Source organism: Natrix helvetica (assembly GCF_964273705.1).
Source record: "Natrix helvetica genome assembly, chromosome: 3".
In the NCBI taxonomy this organism is placed as follows: Eukaryota; Metazoa; Chordata; class Lepidosauria; order Squamata; family Natricidae; genus Natrix; species Natrix helvetica.
Genome location: NC_138549.1, coordinates 176,836,872 through 176,859,640, shown reverse-complemented (window position 1 = coordinate 176,859,640; position 22,769 = coordinate 176,836,872). Strand labels below are relative to the sequence as shown.

General features: G+C 45.5%; 1 protein-coding gene across 10 annotated transcripts in view; it reads right to left on the bottom strand.

The window, feature by feature from the left end:
- Positions 1-2,248: 2,248 nt before the first annotated feature.
- LOC309389571 (BPI fold-containing family B member 6-like) overlaps positions 2,249-22,769 on the bottom strand; it is a 71,287-nt gene continuing 50,766 nt past the window's right edge. For all 10 annotated transcript variants that reach the window (XM_081948112.1, XM_081948114.1, XM_081948111.1 and 7 more), the window contains exons 9-16: positions 17,786-17,959; positions 16,036-16,080; positions 13,580-13,735; positions 11,988-12,061; positions 10,852-10,882; positions 10,446-10,506; positions 5,898-5,983; positions 2,249-2,684 (exon numbers count right to left, since the gene is read on the bottom strand). In XM_081948112.1, coding sequence (XP_081804238.1) covers positions 2,592-2,684; positions 5,898-5,983; positions 10,446-10,506; positions 10,852-10,882; positions 11,988-12,061; positions 13,580-13,735; positions 16,036-16,080; positions 17,786-17,959 — 720 coding nt within the window. In that variant the 3' untranslated portion in view covers positions 2,249-2,591. The remainder of the gene's footprint in view (positions 2,685-5,897; positions 5,984-10,445; positions 10,507-10,851; positions 10,883-11,987; positions 12,062-13,579; positions 13,736-16,035; positions 16,081-17,785; positions 17,960-22,769) is intronic.

Genomic DNA, 22,769 nt, shown 5'->3' with positions numbered 1-22,769 from the left:
CTGAAATGGAGACCAGAGGAGGAAAGGAACAGGCTCCCCTAAATCTTTTCCTATCACCCCAATTTTCTCTGTTGGCTGAGACAGGGACATGGGGGAGACATGGGGGTACTTTTACTTGGGTGTGGCACAGATCTGGGGGAGGGGTCTGCCCTCAGCATTGAAGGCAGCCTGATCCCCCAAGGGTGTGTGGTCTCTGATGTGGGGAAGAAGACCCCTCCTTTCCCCCTGCAGACAACCCACCGAAGCCTCCAGGTGTGCCCAGCTGACCAGAACCTTCTCCTCCACGTGGCCTCCGTCCCTGCTGCGTAAGGCAACCTGCCACAACACAATCTGAGGCTGGCATGGGTGCCAGAGGGAGCAAGTGCGCAAACAGTGTGCCTTCTGACAGACAATGGGGACAGTCAACACAGCGTCATATTGTGTTATCAGGATCTGGGATCTGCACTGAGCCAAGGTCACGTAACCAGAAGGAAACCAAAGTCAGCAAAGCCGGCTCTGAGAAAGTTCCTCTCCTGAGGATGAGACCTGGCAGGACAAAGGGGCAGCTGAGCCAGGGGAGGGGGCAGGAAGGAAAGGGGAGGGAAAGGGGGGAAGGAGGAGGGCAAAAGAGGAGAGGGGAGGGGAAGAGGGGAGGAGAGGAGGGGAAGGGGAGAGTGGGGAGGGGAAGAGGGAAGCAGAAGGGAAGGGGAAGGAAGGATTAGGACAAAAAAGAAGAGGGGGAAGAGGGGAGACGAGGGGAAGGGGAGAGAGAGGGCAAGTGGGAAGTGGAAGGGAAGACAAGAGGGAAGGAATGAGGAGGGGAAAAGAAGAGAGGGGTGGAGAGGGGAGGGGGGAAGGGGAGAGGGGAGGAGGAAGGGGAAAAGAGGAGAGGGGAGGAGAGGAGTGGAAGGGTAGAGAAAGGGGAGGGAAGGAGGAGTGGGAGAGGGGAGGGGTGGAGAGGGGAGTGGGCGGGAAGGGGAGAGGGAGCGGAGTGGGAAGAGAGCAAAAGAGGAGAGGGGAGCGGTGGAGAAGGAAGGAGGGGAGCGGAAGGGAGGGGGTGGGGAGAAGGAGAGGAAAAGAGGAGAGAGGAGAACAGGAGGTAAGTGAAGAGGGGAGGAGAAAAGAGGAGAGGGGAGGAAGGTAGCTTCACTTGTACTGAATGCCATCATGAACTTGTAGAATGAAAATTCACTACCTTTTAGAGGAGAGCCAGGGGAACTGGTGGGAGTAGTGACAGGGGAGGGAGCTGGTGTGTGTTTGTATAGTTGAATGTGTCGTAATGTGTGTCTATGTGAAATAGTGTGTTGGCCCTGAGAGCTGTTGGCACTAGAGGGCTGCAGGGTGGCCAGTTCCCCGTGCAGGGACGTGTCGTGAAGAAATAGCCAGCCCTGGGCCCTGGCGTTTGGTTTTGGTATGTTGGTACATTTGGTATGGGGCTATTCTTGGGGCGGGTGGGTAGGAGAAGGCCATGACTTTACGGAGATGTCAGGCAGGAGGAGATATGACCGGAGACAAGGAGAGGGTCACCTTCAGGAACCATGGAACTCTTCCACACTCCTTCTCTTCATCTCATCTCCATTGTCCTATCAGCAGGTCTTCAATGACTCTGTCCTCCATCTCCTGTAAGGCCTCCCTCATCCATGATCACATCATGGATGAGATGACCAAACATGACCTGGTTTGGGTTGTGAAAGGGAGGATTGACTTGTCTGACATTTGGGTGGATGGCATCAATCAAGACCCCGGGATAGGGATGGAGTGTGGTGATAGTCACCATGGAATCTCTTAATGGCTTTCAGGCACCTTGAAAAACATCTGCATCCTTTTAAGAGAAACGGGACCATCATTTGTTTGAAAGTAGATATGGTCTCCTGCTTGAGCAAGAGGTTGGAGTAGAAGACCTCCAATGTCTCTTTCAACTCTGCTTTTCTGTTATCTTATGAAGAAACCAGAAGGACTACATTCTCCTCAATATCACAGCTCCATCTCCTCTTCCTTAACATCCCTGGCTCTCAAGATGCTAATGTTTGGCCTGATGGACCCATAACTTCATCCAGCAGGCCTCCATCCCTGTTTCCTCAGGGCCCACTTTTGGACATAAAGCACCGAGATCTGTTTCAGCAGACCTGCTTTGAAGATTGTCTGATCAAGTTTCAGCCCATCATCTAGACTCCATCCACATCCTGGCACCGTGGACAGGAGTCCCTCCAGAACCTCACAATGTCCTGATGAACCTCAAGAGATACAAGTCCAAAGCAAACCCAAGAAATGCAGAAGAAGAAACTGGGATATTTTATTTGATAAACATGGACAGAGTCACCCTAATTCCCTAATGAGCTGCTACTATTGAGAGTAGGACAAAGCAGAGTAGAAGTTTCAGCAGGGCAAAGAAGGAAAGAGATTCCCTCAACCATCCAGGTTCCTAGAAGCATCAAATTGAGGTGTTTTTTTTTAAGGTATTAGCTGATTCTATAAATTTGTGATCTACTTTCCAATTAGTCACACCTCAAAGTGGTTTACCAAAAAAATGTGAATTATTAAGAGACATTAACAAGGAGGCCGCCTTTATCTTCTCAGTTGGAGCAAGGCGTAGATTCAACGCCTTCCCCTTTTTATAACTTGAGTGTCTTGCACTGTTTCTTCACTTCCCTTGCCATCTCATCTGTACCATAAGGCTGAATGTCCCCGTGGAAGATCAGAAGGTTCTACGAAGAGAAGGAAATTCTCGTGATCATCTCATTCAGAAAAAAAATGGCAGACTTACTCAATGTTGGCTCTTAACGCAAACCCCGTGTTTGCAGGAGGAATGAATGACTTGCTGTTCTGACCCAGATTTCCTTAGGAAGCAAGAAGCAAAGTCTTGGTCCCAGCAAAACCTCTTTTATTTACACGACTGTGAATCCCTTTCACTCACAGTCAGAAAGGCTTAGCTAACAGTCTTTCAGAGGAATCTTTATCCACACAAACCTTATCTCATTTAGGGCACTGCCAGGTAACGAGTGTCCAAACGCAGGGCAAGGCAATACTTGGCACAGAGTCTCTTGGAGTCACAAACAGAACTTTCCACTCTTGAAACAACCGAAGGAACGAACTGTTTCCTGCAAAAGCCCCCCCCACCATTTGCCCCTCTTTTGTTCCCTATGGGAGGGGCCAATCACCTCCAAGGTGTGTCTCTACTCCCAATTTGACCCTGCTTTCTTAGTTGTTCTTGTCTTCTGGCAGCTCTGCACATGCGCACACTGGGAACAGGCTCCAGCTGTTCCTCTGCCTCACTGCTGCCTAGCTCCTTCTCTGCCTCTGATGCAGAGCCCTCGCCTGAGCTTTCCTCAGCCCCCAGGACTGGCCCACGTTCCTCCCCAACCTCCTCACTGTCCCACTCCGCTGCCACCAGTGGGCCACAAGACGTGCCTCCGGAGGTTGTGGATACTACAACACTGGAGGTTTTTAAGAAAAAACGGGCAGTTCAGTGATCACATGTTTCACATGTCTGACATGCGTTATGCGCGCTGGCACAATTTTACCAAAGCTTGCCTTCCACGTTACTTCCTGGGGAGTAACACAGCTCAGGGGCGGCAATCCACCCTGCCGCGCCAATCAACTGGGCGGATGTAGGTAAGTAAAGCGCAACGGCGGGCAGGCAACCCAACCTGATCATCGGAACAAACCGGTTCGGTCTCAGCTGATCGTTGGAGCTACCGGCTCGGCCAAACCGGTCCAAAGTGCCTGAATCCCACCCATGGAGATTGGACAGCCATTTGCCTGAAATGGTATGTGGGGTCTCCTGCTTGAGGAGGGGGCTGGACTAGAAGCGCACCAGACTTTAAATGGATGAGCCAAGGAGGCATCTATACTTTTTGCCCCCCAGTTGGGGGGTCTGCAGGGGAGGGCGGGATAGCCGAAAAGCCCCTGTGAAAAAGGGAGACAGATATAGTTGCATGGTGTGGCTGTCTCCCCACCCTTGACCCCTGCTGTGAAGGCTCCAAGAGTTGCCCTAATTAATTTACGAGCCCCGGGACAAAATTCAAAGTAAAACCATTCATTTATTAGGACTAACATCTTGGCACGGACTTCTGTGTAGCTGAAACTAAATCACACTTAATGGTGTCTGACCTTTACCCCTGTGCCCCCTCCCCTCTGGCTGAGGTCATCACTCACATTCTCCAACAGGACGTTATGGCAGGGTTCTGGACATGCACATTCACATCCCAGTACAGAAATATGAGACTTTTACTCTGGCCAAAAGTATGCATGGCATTTCCCTCCCCTTCTCAAGGTGATAGTAGTCATGGAAACGCCTTAAGCGTTGACACCTGCTTTGTAGACATGGTTTAGAGTTGGGTTGGGAACAGTGGTGGGTTCCTACTGGTTTGGACTGGTTTGGACGAACCGGCAGTGGTTTGGCGGCCTGGGTCGCTGGAACCGGCAGTGACCCAGGCCTGCCAGGCCCCCAAACTGGTTCTCCCGGTGGCGCCATCTTGTTTTCGGTTTTTGGCAGAAGCATGTTCATAGTACTGCGCATAGGCGTGTGTGATGCGCGGCCACAAGCAAAAGAGCAGTAGCGGCTGCCCGAACCCACTCCTGGTTGGGAAGACAACGGGATTGCACCATCTGAGCAGCAAAGCTATCAGGTCTGCCATCTTTGGCTTGGTGCCTAGCTGGTACCCTGCCATCAAAGGCTAGAAGGGGGGAGTGGGACATGAGGGGAGCAAATGGACAGCCAACTGACCCTGTGTATGTGAAGGGAAATTGGGAGGGGCTTGATGAAGGGCAGGTGTCAGTCCTGCAGCCATCTTTTCTTTGGGGTCTTTGGCCTGCCACCCTTTCTATTACTCTGCTAGGCATTTTCTATGGTGGGGAAATGGGAGGGGGGATTGTACGGAGGTAGATGTAGCCATAGCAATATTCTTTCTAGAAAGCCAAGGTCATCCTTTCTCTTTGCATCTCTGCATCTGACCAGAACTGAATGAGTGGAAGCTGCCAGTGTGGCAGTGGGAGATTGGACCATGGGATGGACTTAGGGGTGTGGGGAAAAGATCTTGAACTTCCAACTGGGTGGGGAAAACCGGGAAGCTTTCAAATTCAGGTTTTCCCAGATGGGCCAACATGGCTCTCTTCATCAATTGGGACTTTGAGTAACACTTTTGCCTCGGACTCTGATTTAATTTTAGATGCTATTTGGAACCCTGACACTGGGAAGCTCAGAGTCCATTTGTGCCAGCCTCCAAGGCCATGCACCCTGAGAAAGAATATGGATTACCCTAAACATTTCAGGGTTCTCAAAACATCTAGGCAGGCTCTTATTGGCTGAAGACAGGATGGTCATATGGCAAGACTTTCCACATCATGGGGAATTTAGTTCTAGTCTGACTCTACCACAATCAGCATCTCTTAGTAAAAGAACCTGTCGCTTCATCCAAAGGGAGTCACGGCTCTTTCTTTGCTAAGGGATTGGACTGGGGCAGGCCTGACACAAGCCATCTTCAGGTATAATCAACCCCAATAGAAGCCGTCCTTGACTTACGACTACAATCGAGCCTGACATTTATGTTGGTAAGGGAGACCCTTGTTAAGTGAGTTTTGCCCCATTTTATAACTTTTCCCGCCGCCTGATTGTTAAGGGAATCGGTGCAGTCGTTAAGTGAGTGACATGGTTGCTAAGTGAATCGGGCTTCCCCATTGGGCTTTGCTCGTCAGAAAATCTCAAGAGGGAGACAGGTGACCCCGGGACATGGCAACCGTCACAAATATGAGTCGGATACCAAGCATCTGAATTTGGAGATGCCTCAAATGGTCCTAAGTGTGAGAAGAACAGTCCTACGGCACTTTTGTCCGTGCTGCTGTAACTTTGAATGGCCATCAAAGGAGCAGTCAGTAAGTCAAGCACTATCTGTACAAATAGCAAAGTTCCATCTACTCACGTCTGCAAACTGGAGCTGGGCGTCATGCGTGGTGCTTGTGGCATTCATGATGCTTGGAAGGGGAACCTGATTCTTGTTGAAGACACCTGCAAGAGGACAAGAAGCCATTGGATTCACCTTCCCTTTCCTGATTGAGACCCTCACTCATTTCCTTTGACAGTTCTCACTGTCAGAAAATTCCTCCTTATTTCGACTTCCGGTGGCACTATAGGCGTTGAAGGACGTTCCTTTGGGAACGCCAGCCTCGTGATCGCGTTTAAGCTGCCAGAACAGCGTAAATCAGCTGTCAAGCGGCTTGAAAACTCTCCCCTCAGGAAAAGAGGGGGAGAAGAGCAGTCGGGTAGGGTAGAGCTCCCCATAGACCCCCAGGAGCAATTCTGGGGCTCGAAGGGTGAGAGCCCCCCAGCAGCCTGACAAGGCTCCGCATCTCGAGACACTTCTGCTGCAGCAGAAACAAAACGTCACAACCACCCCTGCAATCGATGTTTTAATCTACAATTGAATAAGAAGCAGGCAGAGCAAGGACAGGAGCGATTATAAACTTTAATTCCAACGCAGTATCACTTCCTTCTGTGAAGATTGAGGAGAACAAAGGCTAATAAAGATGGCGTCTGCAAGTCAAAGGGTGTGATCAAAGCAAAACTTAAAAGGAAAGTATTTGTTAAGTGTTGTTAACGTCATTAAAAGACTCAAGAGCTCAAGATTAAAGAAAACAGTTTTGCTTTACTAATGAGCTATAAGATTTAACAAGTTTGGGATTAAGTGGACTTTTTGGACTCAATAATTTGGTTGTTGGAAAGTGTGATTTGAATATTCAGAAATGCCTTCAAAACAAATCAAAATAAGTGCCTCTAAAAGTGCTGGAAGTCACCCGGCCCAGCCACCTAAATTGCAATCTTTATTATCTTTAACGGATACACAAACAGTGACATTTGAAACTCTCCAAGGCACTTTAAAAGCACAAGCCTCATTTTTGCAAGAAAAAATTACATCTGCCCTTAAAGATGTGTCTGATGAAATGTCTGAAATTAAGGACTTAATTCAAACCTGCAATCAACAAATAAGAGAGGATATAGCGGATGCGTTTAAGGATTTGTTTGCTTTTGTAACATCTTTGGATGACAGGGTGGAATAAATTACTCAGTCTAATGTGAATTTGGAGAATAAAGTTGATGAGATTCAAATCAAGATTGAAAAATCAGAGGCAGAAGTTACAATGATACAATACAGAGCGATGGAATTTGCTTTGAGAATAAGAGGCTTGAAAGAAGATAACCAAGAAAATTTGAAAGAAATCTTTGCAGAAGCTTTCGCTCAGTTAATTGGTGAACCAAAAGCAGAATATGATTGGCAGATTGAAAAAATTTATCGTGTTAATTCATGGATTGCCAGACAGAGACAACTACCAAAAGATATTGTAATCTACTTTGTTACCAGGAAAACAAGGAATGGAATATTACAAGTGACTTACGAAAGCAAACTACAGGTGGCAGGACAGGAGGTGGCAGTACTGAAGGAAATTCCTTTTAAAATATTGAGATCCAGAAAGGATTACGCATTCCTAGTTGATGAACTTAGAAATCGCCAGATACAGTATAGATGGGAGGCCCCAGCCGGATTGGTGGTGAATTATTTAGAAGAAAGATATCGTCTTAATTCAGTTTGGAAGGCAAAAGATTTTTACAGTAATGTACTAAAGGCTGGATACTCACCATCCCCAGGATAAATCCAAAAGAAGAATCAGAAAAATAACAGGATGTGAGATAGTAAAAAAGGTTATCCACTTAGGACTCTATATTACAATTTTAAATGGGAGATTACATAAGTATAATTATGACCATTATGACACAAAATATAGATAGAGATGGATAAATGGGAGAACTTACAATAGTTTTTGCTGGGAAGGATAATAGTAGTAAAATGAAAGTCTTGTTTGAGTTTTTATTTTTTCTTTAAATGATACCAAGATTTTTTTTTTAAAGGAAAAAAAATGCAAATATGGAAGAATGGTAGAAAGGTATTGATAATTTTGTCTAATAATGATGAGAATATGGGAAAAGATTTGCATGAAAAATTTATGCAAGATTAAAACTTGATAGAGAGTTTTTATAAGATGTTTTATAGACGGTCTTTAGATCTTAAAAAGTTAGTTTGTGTGTATCCCAATTTATAATTTAAATGTTGGAAATGTGATTGTGTTGATGCTATGTATTATTATGTATGGTGGATTTGTAAAGAAGCTAAAGCATTTTGGATAAAAATATGGTAGATTATTTAAAATATTCTCAAAAAGAGGATAAAGTTCACTCTTCAGTTGTTTTTGCTAGGCATAATTACAGACTGTACAATTATAGAGACTAATTTGATTCTGAATTTGATAATGGCGACAAGATTGCTGGAAGAAGGAAGAATTGCTTACTATTCAAGATTGGATGTTAAAAGTAGTTAATTTAGCAGAGACAGCTAAAATTTCAGCATATTGGAAAGACTTTTCAGAGCAGAAACACAAGTTGGAATGGAGGAGATGGATTGACTATATTCAAATAAACATTGGACTAAAGAACTTCAATTAGCTTATGAATGAATTAGGAATGTTATAGTTTATCCAAATTTAGCTTAATAAAAGGAGAGTTAAAGTATAAGAGGGAGGTAAGATGTTATAGTTAGTTAGCTTATGTTAGTGCATGATTGTTAAATGTTTATACCCTTTATTTTGCTCTGGGAAGTTGGGGGGGGAGGGGGGAGGGGTGGCAGGGTTGGGGTGGAGGGAGGGAAAGGAAGGGGAAATATCTGCAAATTCTACTAAAACTTTTCAATTAAAAAAAAGAAAATTCCTCCTTATTTCCAGGTTGAATCTCTCCTTGGTCAATTTCCATCCATTGTTCCTTCTCTGCCCTTCGGGTGCCTTGGAAAATAGCTTGATCCCCTTCTTCTCTGTGGCAGCCCCTCCAATATTTGAAGATGCTCTCCTGTCTCCCCTGGTCTTTCTCTTCCCTAGATTAGCCATGCCCAGTTCTTGCAACTGTTCATCATATGTTTTAGCCTCCAGTCCCCTGATCATCTTTGTTTACTTCTCTGCACTCTTTCAAGAGTCTCAACCTCTTTTTTATACTTGACTCAGCCTTCTGTCCCTCCGAGGTCGGTAAAATTAGGATTGTTGGGGGCAATAGGCTGACTGAAAACCACTTAGAGAGGGCTGTAAAGGACTGTGAAGCAGTATATATGTCTAAGTGCTATTGCCACCTTCCTGCCTTTCCCATTTCCTTCCTTCCCTCCCTCCCTTCTTTGCCATGGTGGCAGAGTGGCTAAAATACAGTATTGCAGGCTAATTCTGCTGACTGCCAGCAGTTCGATTCTCACTGGCTCCGGTCGGCTCAGCCTTCCATCCTTCCAAGGTGGGTAAAAGGAGGAGCCAGGTTGTTGGGGACAAATATGCTCACTCTATAAACTGCTTAGAATAGGGCTGGAAAGCACTACAAAGCGGTATATAAGTCTAAGTGCTGTTGCTCTAACCCTTTTCTTGAGGATCATAACAAGAGAAGGGCAGCAAAGAAATTTGAGGTTTGCTAATTACGAATATTTGTGTTTACAGCAGTGATTATCTACGCAAAGGAAGGGCTACCATTTTCTCCTCTTTTGCCAAAATGTATATGATGAGTTCATCTTTTTTTTTCTGTAGAGGGAATTCTTCCAGTGTGCACAGGTTAAATAAATAAATAAATACCGGTAAATACTGCAGTGACCATTGAAGGAATCTTTTGTCAGAGTTTTTAATAGCATGACGTGTGTGTGTGTGTTAAATTTTTCCAGTAATAAACATACATAATTTGTGGGCATTGCATTGACTGGGTGAAATCTTTTTTGAACAATATTAACAATAATAATAGAAATAGTTTGTGAAATTCTTATTTCCAACTTCAACAATATTTATCTCATTTCATATTTCTTTCACATTTCCCCATTAATTCCTTTAAACATAAATAACATTTCTTTGTGCCCTATATATTTGTTATCTCTTCCTAGGCATTGCCCTTCAATATTATAAAAATCACTCATTATTCCACCATAGCTTCAGTGACTATTATTTTGAAATAAACCCAGGAGCAAAGCACAGCACACAGCACACAGAGCCTTTAGACAATTAATAGTGATTTATATATACATATATACAGACATACACACGGTAGATAAATCCCTTACCACTCAGCTACGGACACAAGGAGAGAAATGAGATATAGGACAAGAGAAAGAAACACCCTCAAATGGCCACCTATATATAGACACCTCTTAAAAGGGTAAATGACCTGTGTGGACCCCACCAGAGTCTTAAATAGGTGATACATGTAATGTTGAATCATCCTCGTTGCATCAGCTTATAGTTTACAGCTTACAACCTTACATCAGCTGGCAGCTATGAAATCCTCATTACCTGACACTCCTCCCATTTAAAGCTGAACAGCTGATAATCCAAATGCTTTGACGTAGTCTTTATACTTTTCCCCAGATAGAGGAGCTACCAAAATTTGACTTCCAAAGACCAAAACTTACCATTGCAATGTGTCACATGATGTTCCATAATGGTTTCTGTGTATTTCGTTGCTGCTGTTACCTACAACAGCAAGAAGGAACAAGTCAAAATCGGAGCAAGAGAACATAAAGAAAATCCCCAAGACTGGTGGTGAGGAGACTAGAATGGGAGTAGAAAATCTGGTCTCCCCTCCCCCCCAAAAAAGGGAATTTTGGCATCCAAAAAGCTGTTTACTCTTTGAAAAAAATTAAAAAAAATAGATATTATTTCCATCCAAGCTAGGACCTGGCTCTCCTCCACAATTCCCAGCTCTGCAACGGATGCTTGCAATACCTCTTTGCAATGTCCAATATTTGGGAGAAGACCATCTTAAAGGTGTGACACCCCCCCTCCCCCCCACAGTATCTTAAATAGCTTCAAGCTTACATCTCCACCCGGGGAAGAAAGCTCCACAGTCCTGTAAAGAGAAGAAGGAGAGGAGAGAATCTATCTGTGATATGTGATTTTACCTCGTCCACCTCGGTGGCCTCACTATCTTTTTCCCAGCTGCTGACAAACCAGCATGGATTCACTTCCAGAGAGGTCGGAAAATCAGGGTCAACAAAAGTCAAGATGGCAGCCAGAAGGGCGTGAAGGAAGAAGCCCCCTCGGGAATTTACGTGCCCACAGCCAGACCTTTGAATGAACTCCTGTGTGCCCCCCTCCCTCTGTGGGCTTTCAAAACATGGAAAGTTCCCATGATTGGGTTGTCCTTTTGATTTGACTCTCCTAAATTCCCCAAAAGATTGAGAAGATGGAAAGAGAGAGAGGGATGGAAGGGAGGGGAAGGGAGAGGGGAAGAGGAGGGAGAGGAGGAGAGGGAAAAGAGAGAGGAGGGGACAGGAAGGGAGAGGGGAAGGGAAGAGAGGAAGGAAAGAAGGGGAAAGGAGAGGGGAGGGAGGGAGGGAAGAAGGAAGGAAGGGGAAAGGAGAGAGTAGGTGTTGGAGATGGGGAGGGAAGGAAAGGGAAGGAGGGAAGGAGGGGGGAGGGAAGGAATGAAGGGGAAGGAAGGGAAGGGGAGGAAGGAAGGAAGGAAGGAAGGAAGGAAGGAAGGAAGAAAAGGGAGAGAGAAGGGGAGCGAGAGGGGAAGGGGAAGGAAAGGAAGGAGGGAGGGAGGGAGGGGGAGGAAGTTATTTCCTAAAAACATCTTATTCTTTATCCCAAAAAATGAAAAACCTAAAGATCAACTCTTTGGTTTTCTCTTCCATTCCCACCCTAGTTTGATTTTGGGTGGGGGTGATCTTCTTTGCATGAAACTCTGACATTCCCCAGAGATTGACACTCCCCCCACCCACCCACCCACCCACCCACCCACCCTCTGCCCATAATGTACTTGCTGTACTTGGTTTCCCCAGTGGAATCCATTCCTTCCTCCACAGGAGAGACCATAATCTTTCCCAAAAAAACCCACCCCATGTTTGGGGGTATCCTTTGGGCTCCTTTTGGAAAGCAGCCCAGAGCTTGGAGGAGACCCCAAGGCCCCCTCCTTCCGCTGGGCTCTTCAGAGCAAGAAGGTTGCCTACTTGCAAGATCCGGCTTTCAGGTTGATGGCCAGGTGCTCCTTCTCAGTGACCAGAACCATGCTGCATTCGTGCTTCTAGAGTTGAAAAGAGGAAGAAGAGGGAGAGAGCAGAGGGCCTCTTAGGCCTGACAAGGTTTTCGGTCCAGGATGAGTATTACATTTTCCTTCCTTCCTTCTGTCCTTCCTTCTCACCTTCCTTTCTTCCTCCTTTCCTTCCTTCCCACTTTCCCTTCTGCCTTCTGCCTTCTTCCTTCCCCTCTCCTCCCTTTCACCTGCCCTTCTTCCTTCCTTCCTTCCTCTTCCTTCCTTCTTCTCTCCATCCCTTTTACTTCCTACCTCTTCTCCTTCCTTCCATCCTTCCTTCCTTGTGTTTCCCTTTTTCTCTTCCTTCCTTCCTCCTTTCCACTTTCCCTTCTCCCTCCCTCCCTCCTTCCCTTTTTCCTTCTTCCTTCCTCTTCTCCTTTCTTCCTTCCCTCCCACTTTCCCTTCTTCCTTCCTTCCCTTCTTCTTCCCTCCCTCTTTCTCACCTTTCTTTCTTCCTCTAAAGTTGCTCTAAAGTAGAAGAGTTCTCCTCTGCCCTCAGGACCGAATTCTCATTGTAGCAGATGTTTTATTAAGCCCATCTAACATTTCTCCACATCTGCATTTTCAAATCATCCTCCTCCCCCCTCCCCCCCCCATCGCTGTGGATTTAGATGCGTTCCCAGGCTCTTGGTTAGCGTTCTACGTTCCACACTTTTCAGGCCTTAAACCTCCTCAAGGGTATTTTATGTTCAGGCGTTAGGATTGCCAAGAACTTTGGGAAGTACTTCCCTACTACACAAGCCCCTGGCCATCCTGGCTGGTTACTTCTGGAGTTGTGGACTCAGTTCCTCCAGACTGGGAAGGTACCTTGGGGGGCCTGAAGGTGGGAAGAGTTAAATAGATGCTCCCTAATTATCTCTGTAGGCATCTGAAGGTCTCCATGGTGCAGCTTTGATGGAGAGGTTGAATAGAATAGAAGAACAGAGTTGGAAGGGACCTTGGAGGTCTTCTAGTCCAACCCCCTGCCTAGACAGGAAACCCTACACCACTTCAGATAAATGGTTGTCCAATCTCTTCTTAAAAATTTCCAATGTTGGAGCATTCACAACTTCTGGAGGCAACTTTGTTCCACTGATTCATTGTTCTCACTGTCCAGAAGTTTCTCCTCAGTTCTAAATTGCTTCTCTCCTTGATTAGTTTCCACCCATTGCTTTTTGTCCTGCCCTCAGGTGCTTTGGACAATAGCTTGGCTCCCTCTTCTTTGTGGCAACCTCTGAGATATTGGAAGACTGCTCTCCTGTCTCCTCTGGTCCTTCACTAGACTAGCCAGGCCCAGTCCCCTCATCCTCTTGGTTGTTCTTCTCTGCCCTCTTTCCAGAGTCTCCACATCTTTTTTTACATTGTGATGACCAAGGGGCCTTTGAATGGATTCTAAACTGGGGTCACACTTCATCCCTTTCCTCTGCCTGAACCAGAGTTTCATCACGTAAAGATTATTTGGGGGAGGGGAGGATGCCTGAACAGGCCAAGACTTTTGGTCTCCAGAAAAAGAGGGAAGGAAGATGTTACCATCTTGATAGACAGGAGTTTCTTGCCACCTTTCACATCCAAGAAGGAAGCCTCAATGTAGGTGGTTAAGGAGCTGGCGGAAGCCGACACGCTGACCGTGGGGCTGCCTGTGTGAGATATTTGGATTTTCATCTTTTTCCCAGCAGGCAGGCCGACCTGGATAAAATGGGGGGAGGGGGGAACACACACATTTAAAAGCAGGCCATGAATAAAGACCACATAAGAAAGGGAAGCTTTACGTGTTTTGTCGCCCTGCCTCAATTCACTGCCTCATCCTCCCACCTCGCTTCTGACACTCATCCTTCCTGAAGCCCTTGGGTGAAGGAGGAGGAGGAGGAGGAGGAGGAGGAGGGGAGGAGGAGGAGGAGGAGGAGGAGGAGGAGGAGGAGGAGGAGGAGGAGGAGGAGGAGGAGGAGGAGGAGTGGGAGAAGGAGGAGGAGGAGGCTTTTAAAAGTCAAGCAAAGGTCTTTTGAATAAGCATAAAAGAGCCAGGGCTTAGGAAGAGTGATCTGTCTCCTGCTCCGGGAACTGTCTTCCCTACTCAAATCATGAAACACCTGCAAGGAAACAACCAAGCTCAGAGAGCACCAAGGACCTCAGTTCTCCTCCTCCTCCTCCCCCCACCTCCTCCACAAACCCTTCTCCCTTCTAGCACTGATACCTAGTTGGGCAATGAAACGTCTGCAAGAAAACAACCAAGCCTCACGGTCTTCCTCCTCCTCCTCCTCCTCCTCCTCCTCCTCTCTGCAAATCTCACTCCATTCTAGCCAGGGGTGGGATTGAAAAATGTTAGTAACCAGTTCTCTGCCTGGTTGCTGGCTGGGTGTGGCCATGGTGGGCGTGGCCCACTGAGCCTCCTGCACCATGGCAGGGTGGGGGGGTTTGCCCTCCCCTGGTTCCAGAGGCCCTCTGGAGGCTGGAAACAGGCCCGTTTCCGGGATTCTGGGGGGCCCGTTTCTCGCCCTCCCAGAACCTCCACGCAGGCCCCATTACTCACCTGGTATGATGAATGGGCCACGTGGAGACTCCTGGGAGGGGAGGGGAGGGGCAGGGTGGGAGGGGCTAGCTGGTCCTTTCAACAACCAGTCCAGCAAACCAGATGCAAAATTAACATCCGGTTCTCCCAAACCGGTGCAAACCAGCTGAATCCCACCCCTGAGGATGACACCCAGTTGGATCATGAACCATTTTCAGTGAGCACCAAGACCCCAAAGTTTTCCTTTTCATCCTCCTCCTCCTCCTCCTCCTTTTCTGTTAAAATATTCATGACTGGGAGAGACATGGGAACAAGGTCAGCCAATGAATAGGCACGGCAACTAAGTCAGCCAAGGGGAGCTTAAACAGATCTGAGCCTGTGCAGAGAATTGAAACAGAAACTTGAGCAGTCTGCTGCTCTGAGAAGTAAACTTAGCAGGCTGCCTGGGCTTGTCTGCTGGAATGAAGCCAACTGCTTGTGTTTTCTGTGACTCTCCTGCCTTGTGTTTCCTTGGAAGAACCACCTGTTGGGATTGTACATTTAGCCACCTATTCTTAGGTGTATTAAAGAAGTGAATGAACCCAGCTGCATCAGTTATCTGTCTGTGCTTTCTGGATCTGAATTTATGCAACAAACTCTGACATCCTCCTCTTCCTCCTCCTGAGTCATGACTCCAGAAGAACCTCTATCTCTCCCTATATTTCCCATAAAAGTCACCCCCTCCTTGTTCTAGCAATAACTTCTGCTTCAGGAATCCTGGCTCAGATCAGATCAGATCAGCATCTGCCCAGGGAACATTTCAGCTGCTCCAACAAAGAGAAATTTTCACCCTTCTGAGGACGACTTCCTGGAGAGCTAAGCAACTGTGGGAAGTTAAAGCCCACCCCTCTCCCAGAAAAATGAAACACCCTGGGAAATATTGAAAAGGCAGAATATTATCATTTCCCTGGATCAGAAATGGAAAAACATGTTTTGAGGCAGGAAACAGACTCGCTCTTAATAGCCCCCACCTTTGTCAATGGGCCATTAAAAGGCCTGAGCCAGTCTAGTCTACATAACAAAGATCTCCCCCCCTTCCGCTCCAGGGTGATGGGACCAAGGGATGATAGCATTAGCCCTTTACCCATCTCACCCCACCTGGCACCTGGGAAGAAGCTCAACCAAACCTGGACTCAAAGCACAGCCTGGAGAGTTGCCCTTGCATGGCCCCCTGGGAGTCTGACAACCCATCAGAAGACAAGATCAAAGGCCAGAGAGGGCATAAAACCAGGGACTTTCAGCCTCTCTGCTTCTCTTTTCTTCTTCTCCCAACATCTGGAAGCCTCTGATCCCCCTTTTCCTTTCAAAAGCTCAAGCCACGTGATCCTGTCCACCATTAAACCACCTTTCCAAGCAGCCTCCGTGTCTCCAGAGTCTTTTTCCCCACTTAGAGCTAAACCAGAAGGGCGTTTCTCCCAACACAACATCACCCCAAGCTTACATTTGGCAATATTTTCTTGAGCTGGTCAGAGGTTGGAACGGAGCCCTAACAAAAAGGAAAAAGAAAAAAGGGAGATAAATACATGAATAGCAAAAATGAGCCAAGAATGGCAAGCAAGGACTTTACACCCCCATGGAAGGCAAGGTTCCTTTCCCACAGAAATCAACCCTGAATCTATTATCTAATTATCGCCAGATAAGTAGGTATCACCAATGCAACCATTCCTTTCTGGGTTTGGGAAGGACACGCTGCTACGTGGTCTTCGACTTACGACCACAATTCAGCCCAAAATTTGCGTGGCTAATGAACCATTTGTTAAATTAGTTTTGCCCTTTCTGTGATCTTTGTTGTCGCCGCCGTTAAGCGAACCGCCGCAGTTGTTAAGTTAGTCACACGGTCGTTAAGTGCACCTGGCTTCCCCCTGGACTTTGCTTGTCAGAAGGTCACCAAAGGGGAAATCACGTGACACCACCACCCACCCCGGGATGCTGTGACGGTCGTAAGGGTGAGTCAGTGGCCAAGCATTCAAATTTGGACCTCGTGACCATTGGGAGGCTGCAACGGTCGTAAGTGTGGAAAACAGCCAAAAATTTACTGTGCCTGGTCACTAAACAAAGTGCTGTAAGTAAAGGGGAAACCTCCATTTCAGAGTCCCACCAGGGTGGAAATGGATCCGGCTGGGGAGAGATTTCACAACTGGAATCAGGATCCCATCCGGAATGTCCGGTTATCTCTTCCCCACCCAAAGTCTTTCCCAAGAAGGCCTGGTCCTCCCCAAGGCTTAACATTGCCAAGGTTGGAGACCCCAGCCCTAATCTCTCTCAGCTGCTGGGGCTTATTTCTTCATCTCTAGAATCTACAATCCATGGACCACTCTGGGCTGAGTCCCGAGAAGGTTTGGATGCAGAAGCTTCCACATTCTTCTCTCTGAATCCTTCCTCCCTTCCTCTTTCTTTCTTTCCTAACTTCAATCTCTCCTAAAGATCAAACATCCTTCCTTCATCCCTCCCTCCCTCGTTCCTTCCACTTCTCTCTCCTTCCTTCCCTCCCTCTTTCTTTCCTTCCTTCTCTCCTGAAGATCAAACGTCTTTCTTTCAACCCTCCCTCCTTCTTCATTCCTCTCTTCCTTCCTCCCCTCCTGAAGATCAAACTTACTTACTTCATCTCTCCCTCCCTCTGTTCCTTCCTTCCTCCCCACTCCTTCCTTCCTTCCCTCATGAAGAACAAACTTCCTTTTTTCATCCCTTTCTCCCTCTGTTCTTTCCTTCCTTCCCTCTTGAAGATCAAACTTCTTTCTTTCATCCCTCCCTCCCTCTTTCTTCATGCCTCTCTTCCTTCCTTTCCTCCTGAAGATCAAATTTACTTCCTTCATCCCTCCCTCCCTCTGTTCCTTCCTTCCTCCCCACTCCTTCCTTCCCTCCCTCCTGAAGATCAAACTTCCTTCTTTCATCCCTCCCTCCCTCTGTTCTTTCCTTCCTTCCCTCCTGAAGTTCAGACTTCCTTCCTCCCTCCCTCCCTCTGTTCCTTCCTTCCGCTGTTCCTCCCCTCTCCTTCCCTCCTTCCTTCCTTCCTTCCTGAAGATCAAACTTCCTTCATCCCTCTCTCCCTCTGTTCCTTCCTTCCTCCCCCCCCCCCGCTTTTTGGTTTTACCTCCCATAGCCCAAGCTAAGACTCAACCTAAGAGAGGACCATCAGGTATCAACGAATCCAAGGTGGCTTCTCCCTCCAGATTTCAGGAATGTTCCCTCACCTTCACTTTGGTAAGAACGGTGTTGAGAAGGGGCTGGATCAAGAGCAGGACACCGTTGAGAGCACTCGCAGGCAGGTAGACTGCAGACATCTTTTCTTTGCGGGGGGGCAGGTCGTCGGGGAGGGGATCACATTTCAACGGTACCATTTCTCCATTTTTCTTTTCTATTACGATCTAGAAAAGGAAGCATCAATACCAGCTTCGTCATCATTTCAAAAGCAAGTAAAACTTGCCCCAAAGGAAACATAGGGTGCAGGGGCCATCCCCAATTTGGACATCGGATCTCTACGTTCAATTTTATTCTGGGCTCCTGCCCTCCACCCCCCACCAAAGCCTGCAATGCTTCCTTCACGGCTGGAAAGAAGCCAGAATCTCATTCTTTCCATCATTCTGTTTGTTGCTGTTGCAAAGCAAGGTTTGGAGTTTGGAGTTTGGAGACATGGTCTTGCAACATCAGCTCTGGGTACTGGACATTTGACCTAGTCCTTGGATCTACTGGCTCCCAAGTTTCCGAGAATAGAATAGAATAGGGAATAAAAATAGAATGGAATGGAATGGAATAGAGAATAAAGAATAAAATAGAAAATAAAGGATAGAATAGGATAGAATAGAATGGAAAATAAAGAATAGAATAGAATATAAAAAATAGAAAATAAAGAATAGAATAGAAAATAAAGAATAGAATTTCAAATAAGAATGGAATAGAAAGAATAAAGAACAGATAGAATAAAGAACAAAGAATAGAATAGAATGAATAGAATAGAATAGAATAGAATTAAGAATAAGAATGGAATGGAATGGAATGGAGAATAAAGAATAGAATAGAATAAAGAACAAATAGAATAGAATAGAATAAAATAGAATAGCATTAGGAATAAGAATAGAATGGAATGGACTGGAGAATAAAGAACAGAATAGAATAAAGAACAAATAGAATAGAATAGAATAGAATAGCATTAGGAATAAGAATGGAATGGAATGGAATAGAGAATAAAGAATGGAATGGAATGGAATACAATACAATAGCAGAGTTGGAAGGGACCTTGGAGGTCTTCTAGTCCAACCCCCTGCCTAGGCAGGAAACCCTATACCATTTCAGACCAATGGCTATCCAACATCTTCTTTAAAACGTCCAGTGTTGGGGCATTCACAACTTCTGGAGGCAAGCTGTTCCACTGATTAATTGTTTTAACCATTAGGAAATTTCTCCTCAGTTCCAGGTTGCTTCTCTCCTTGATTAGTTTCCACTCATTGCTTCTTGTTCTACCCTCAGGTGCCTTGGAGAATAGTTTGACTCCCTCTTCTTTGTGGCAACCCCTGAGATATTGGAAGACTGCTATCATGTCTCCCCTAGTCCTTCTTTCTATTAGACTAGTCATACCCAGTTCCTGCAACCGTTCTTCATATGTTTTAGTCTCCAGTCCCCTAATCCTCTTTGTTGCTCTTCTCTGCACTCTTTCTAGAGTCTCCACATCTTTTTTACATCGTGGCGACCAAAACTGAATGCAAATATTCCAAGTGTGGCCTTACCAAAACATTATAAAGTGGCATTAACCCTTCACCTGATCTTGATTCTATCCCTCTGTTGATGCAGCCTAGAACTATTTTTTGGCAGCTGCTGCACACGGCTGGCTCCCATTTAAATGGTTGTCCACTAGGACTCCAAGATCCCTTTCACAGTTACTACTGTTGAGCAAGGTACCACCTATACTGTACCTGTGCATTTCGTTTTTCTTGCCTAAATGTAGAACCTGACTCTTTTCACCATTGAATTTCATTTTATTAGATAGTGCCCAATGTTCAAGTTTGTCAAGATCCTTCTGTATCTTAAGCCTATCTTCTGGAGTGTTGGCTATTCCTGCCAGCTTGGTGTCATCTGCAAATTTGATAAGTTCCCCATTGGAAGTCTTTAAGAAGATGTTGGATAGCCATCTGTCTGAAACGATATAGGGTTTCCTGCCTAGGCAGGGGGTTGGACTAGAAGACCTCCACAGTCCCTTCCAACTCTACTATTGTATTGTATTGTATTTATTCCCTCATCCAAATCATTGATGAAGATGTTGAAGAGTCCTGGGCCTAAAACAGAGCCTTGGGGTACTCCACTGCATACTTCCCTCCATGTAGATGCAGTTCCATTGAGGACTACACGTTGAGTGTGGTTGGTCAGCCAGTTACGAATCCATCTGGTGGTGATGTTGTCCAACCCACATTCTTCTACTTTATCTAGTAGTAGGTTATGGTCTACCTTATCAAATGCCTTACTGAAGTCCAACTAAACTATATTGACTGCATTCCTCTGGCCCACTAATTTTGTCACTTTGTCAAAGAATGCAATAAGATTAGTCTGGCATGATCTGTTTTTGACAAACCCATGTTGGCTTTTGGATATTACTTTATTTACTTCTATGTGTTCGCTAATTCGTTGCTTGATTTTCTTTTCCAGAATCTTTCCTGGTATTGAGGTCAAGCTGATAGGTCTGTAGTTTCCTGGATCTGTTTTTTTTTCTCTTTTTTGAAGATGGGAACCACATCAGCTCTTTTCCAGTCCTCTGGTAGTTCCCCAGTGCTCCAGGACCTCGGAAGGATATAGTTCAGTGGTTCTGAGATCTCATCTGCCAGTTCCTTCAGAACCCTGGGTTGTAATCCATCCGGTCCTGGTGATTTGAACTCGTCTAGGGTAGACAGGTGCTCACTTACCATTTTCTTCCCTATTTCAACTTGTGTTCCAAATCTGATTTTTGTGGTGCTATTTTTGATAGGATTGACTGTTTTATCCCTTTGTGTAAAGACAGATGCAAAACATGAATTATATAGTTCTGCCTGTTGTTTGTCACCTTCTTGCCACTCTCTCCCAGCAATGGACCAATTGTTTCCTTAACTTTTTTCTTGTTTTTAACATGTTGGAAGAAGCTTTTTTTGTTATTTTTACATTTGTGGCAAGCCTTTCTTCATTGTGAGCCTTAGCTTTCCTTACTTCATCTTTACAGGCTCGGGCTATTTGCTTATATTCTGCCTTAGTTATGTCCCTGCCCTTTCCACTTTTTATACTTACATTTTTTGTCTTTCAATTTGTCAGAGAGTTCCTTATGCAGCCATGCTGGTTTCTTTTGGGAGCTGTTATTTTTCTTCTTCATTGGTATTGTGCTAGACTGGGCTTTTGTAATCTCATTTTTCAAAATTTCCCAAGCTTCTTGAGTTGTTTCCCCCTTGAGTAATTATGGGGAGTACAAGGTACTCCCATGTGACACCTTTCCTGCGCGAGCTGCACTGGCTTCCTGTGGTCTATCGGGTGCGTTTCAAGGTCTTGATAACGATCTTTAAAGCGCTCCATGGCTCAGGACCTAGTTACCTGCGGGATCGTATCCTGCCCCATACATCCCTGCGACCAATTCGCTCGCACAGAGAGGGACTTCTCCAGGTGCCGTCCACCAGACAGTGTCGAGAGGCGGCGCCTAGGAGCAGAGCCTTCTCTGTGGCGGGCCCAGCCCTGTGGAATGACCTCCCTCCGGATATTAGGACTACCTCTGACCTCCGCGCCTTCCGTGTAAAGCTCAAGACCCACCTATTCCAAGTAGCTGGCCTGGCTCAACCATAGTCTGATCATATCGCTCCTGACAGGTTTTTAATTTTGTAATTTTATTTAGGGGATTTTAAACTGCGATTTTAATTGTTTCCATTCATCTGTCTACCTCCTCCACGTATACGTCTATATTTTGTGTATGTATTGTCCATATTTGTATTTTATATGTTTTTATTGTACGCCGTCCCGAGTCCTTCGGGAGAGGGTGCGGCTAACAAATAAAATTTTATTATTATTTATTATTATTGAGGATTCTCATCCATGGAATTTTTCCCAAGCTCTCTCTAAGTTTATTGAAATTAGCTCTCTTAAAGTCCAAGACTCTAGTTTCACTTTGTTCTACTACTTGTGTTTGCATAATATTGAATTCCAATATTGCATGGTCACTTGCCCCCAGGGTTCCTATAACTTCAACACCTTCTATCATTTCCTCTCTGTTAGTGAGAATTAAGTCCAATATGGCTGATCCTCTTGTTCCCATCTCTACTTTTTGGAAAACAAAGTTGTCTGCTAGGTTTTTTAGGAACCTGTTGGATCTTCCACTTGGTGCAGAGTTTGTTTCCCAGTTGATGTCAGGGTAGTTAAAATCCCCCACTACTATTGTGGTGTGCTTCCCACATACCTTAGTTAGCTGACTAACAAAAAGTTCATCTACTTCCTCTGCTTGGTTGGGTGGCCTGTAGTATAGACCTAGGGCAATGTCATTTCCCCCACAACCTTTGATATTGACCCAAATGCATTCAAGATTGTTCTCATCATTGTTGTGCTCTATTTCTGTAGAGAGGTAATTATTTCTTATATGTAGTGCAACTCCACCTCCTCTTTTATTTGGTCTATTTCTTTTAAATAATTTAAATCCTTCTAGCTGTATGTTCCATTTGTCGGTTTCATCCCACCAAGTTTCTGTAATGGCAATAATATCGTATCTGCCTTCTTCTACTTGAATTTCTAATTCGCCCTGTTTATTCCTCATACTCTGTGCATTGGTGTATAGACATTTGAGTCCATTTTGATTGACCCTGTGTTTACTGTCTACATAACCTGTGTTATGCCTGACTGCCCCGATTTTCTTGCCACTTGTGTGATTCATGCACATGGTATGGCAATCACTATTAAATGCTTGGTTTTGCTTGACAGCGGGAGTGATAATCTTACCCGCACAAACATCTGTCCCATCCAAGAAAGGGATTGAGTTACTTGGCATTAAATTCACAGAATAGAATAGAATAGAATAGAATAGAATAAAGAACAAATAGAATAGAATAGAATAGAATAGAATAGCATTAGGAATAAGAATAGAATGGAATGGAATAGAGAATAAAGAATGGGATGGGATGGGATTGGATGGAATAGAATAGCATTAGGAATAAGAATGGAATGGAATGGAATAGAATACAATGGAAT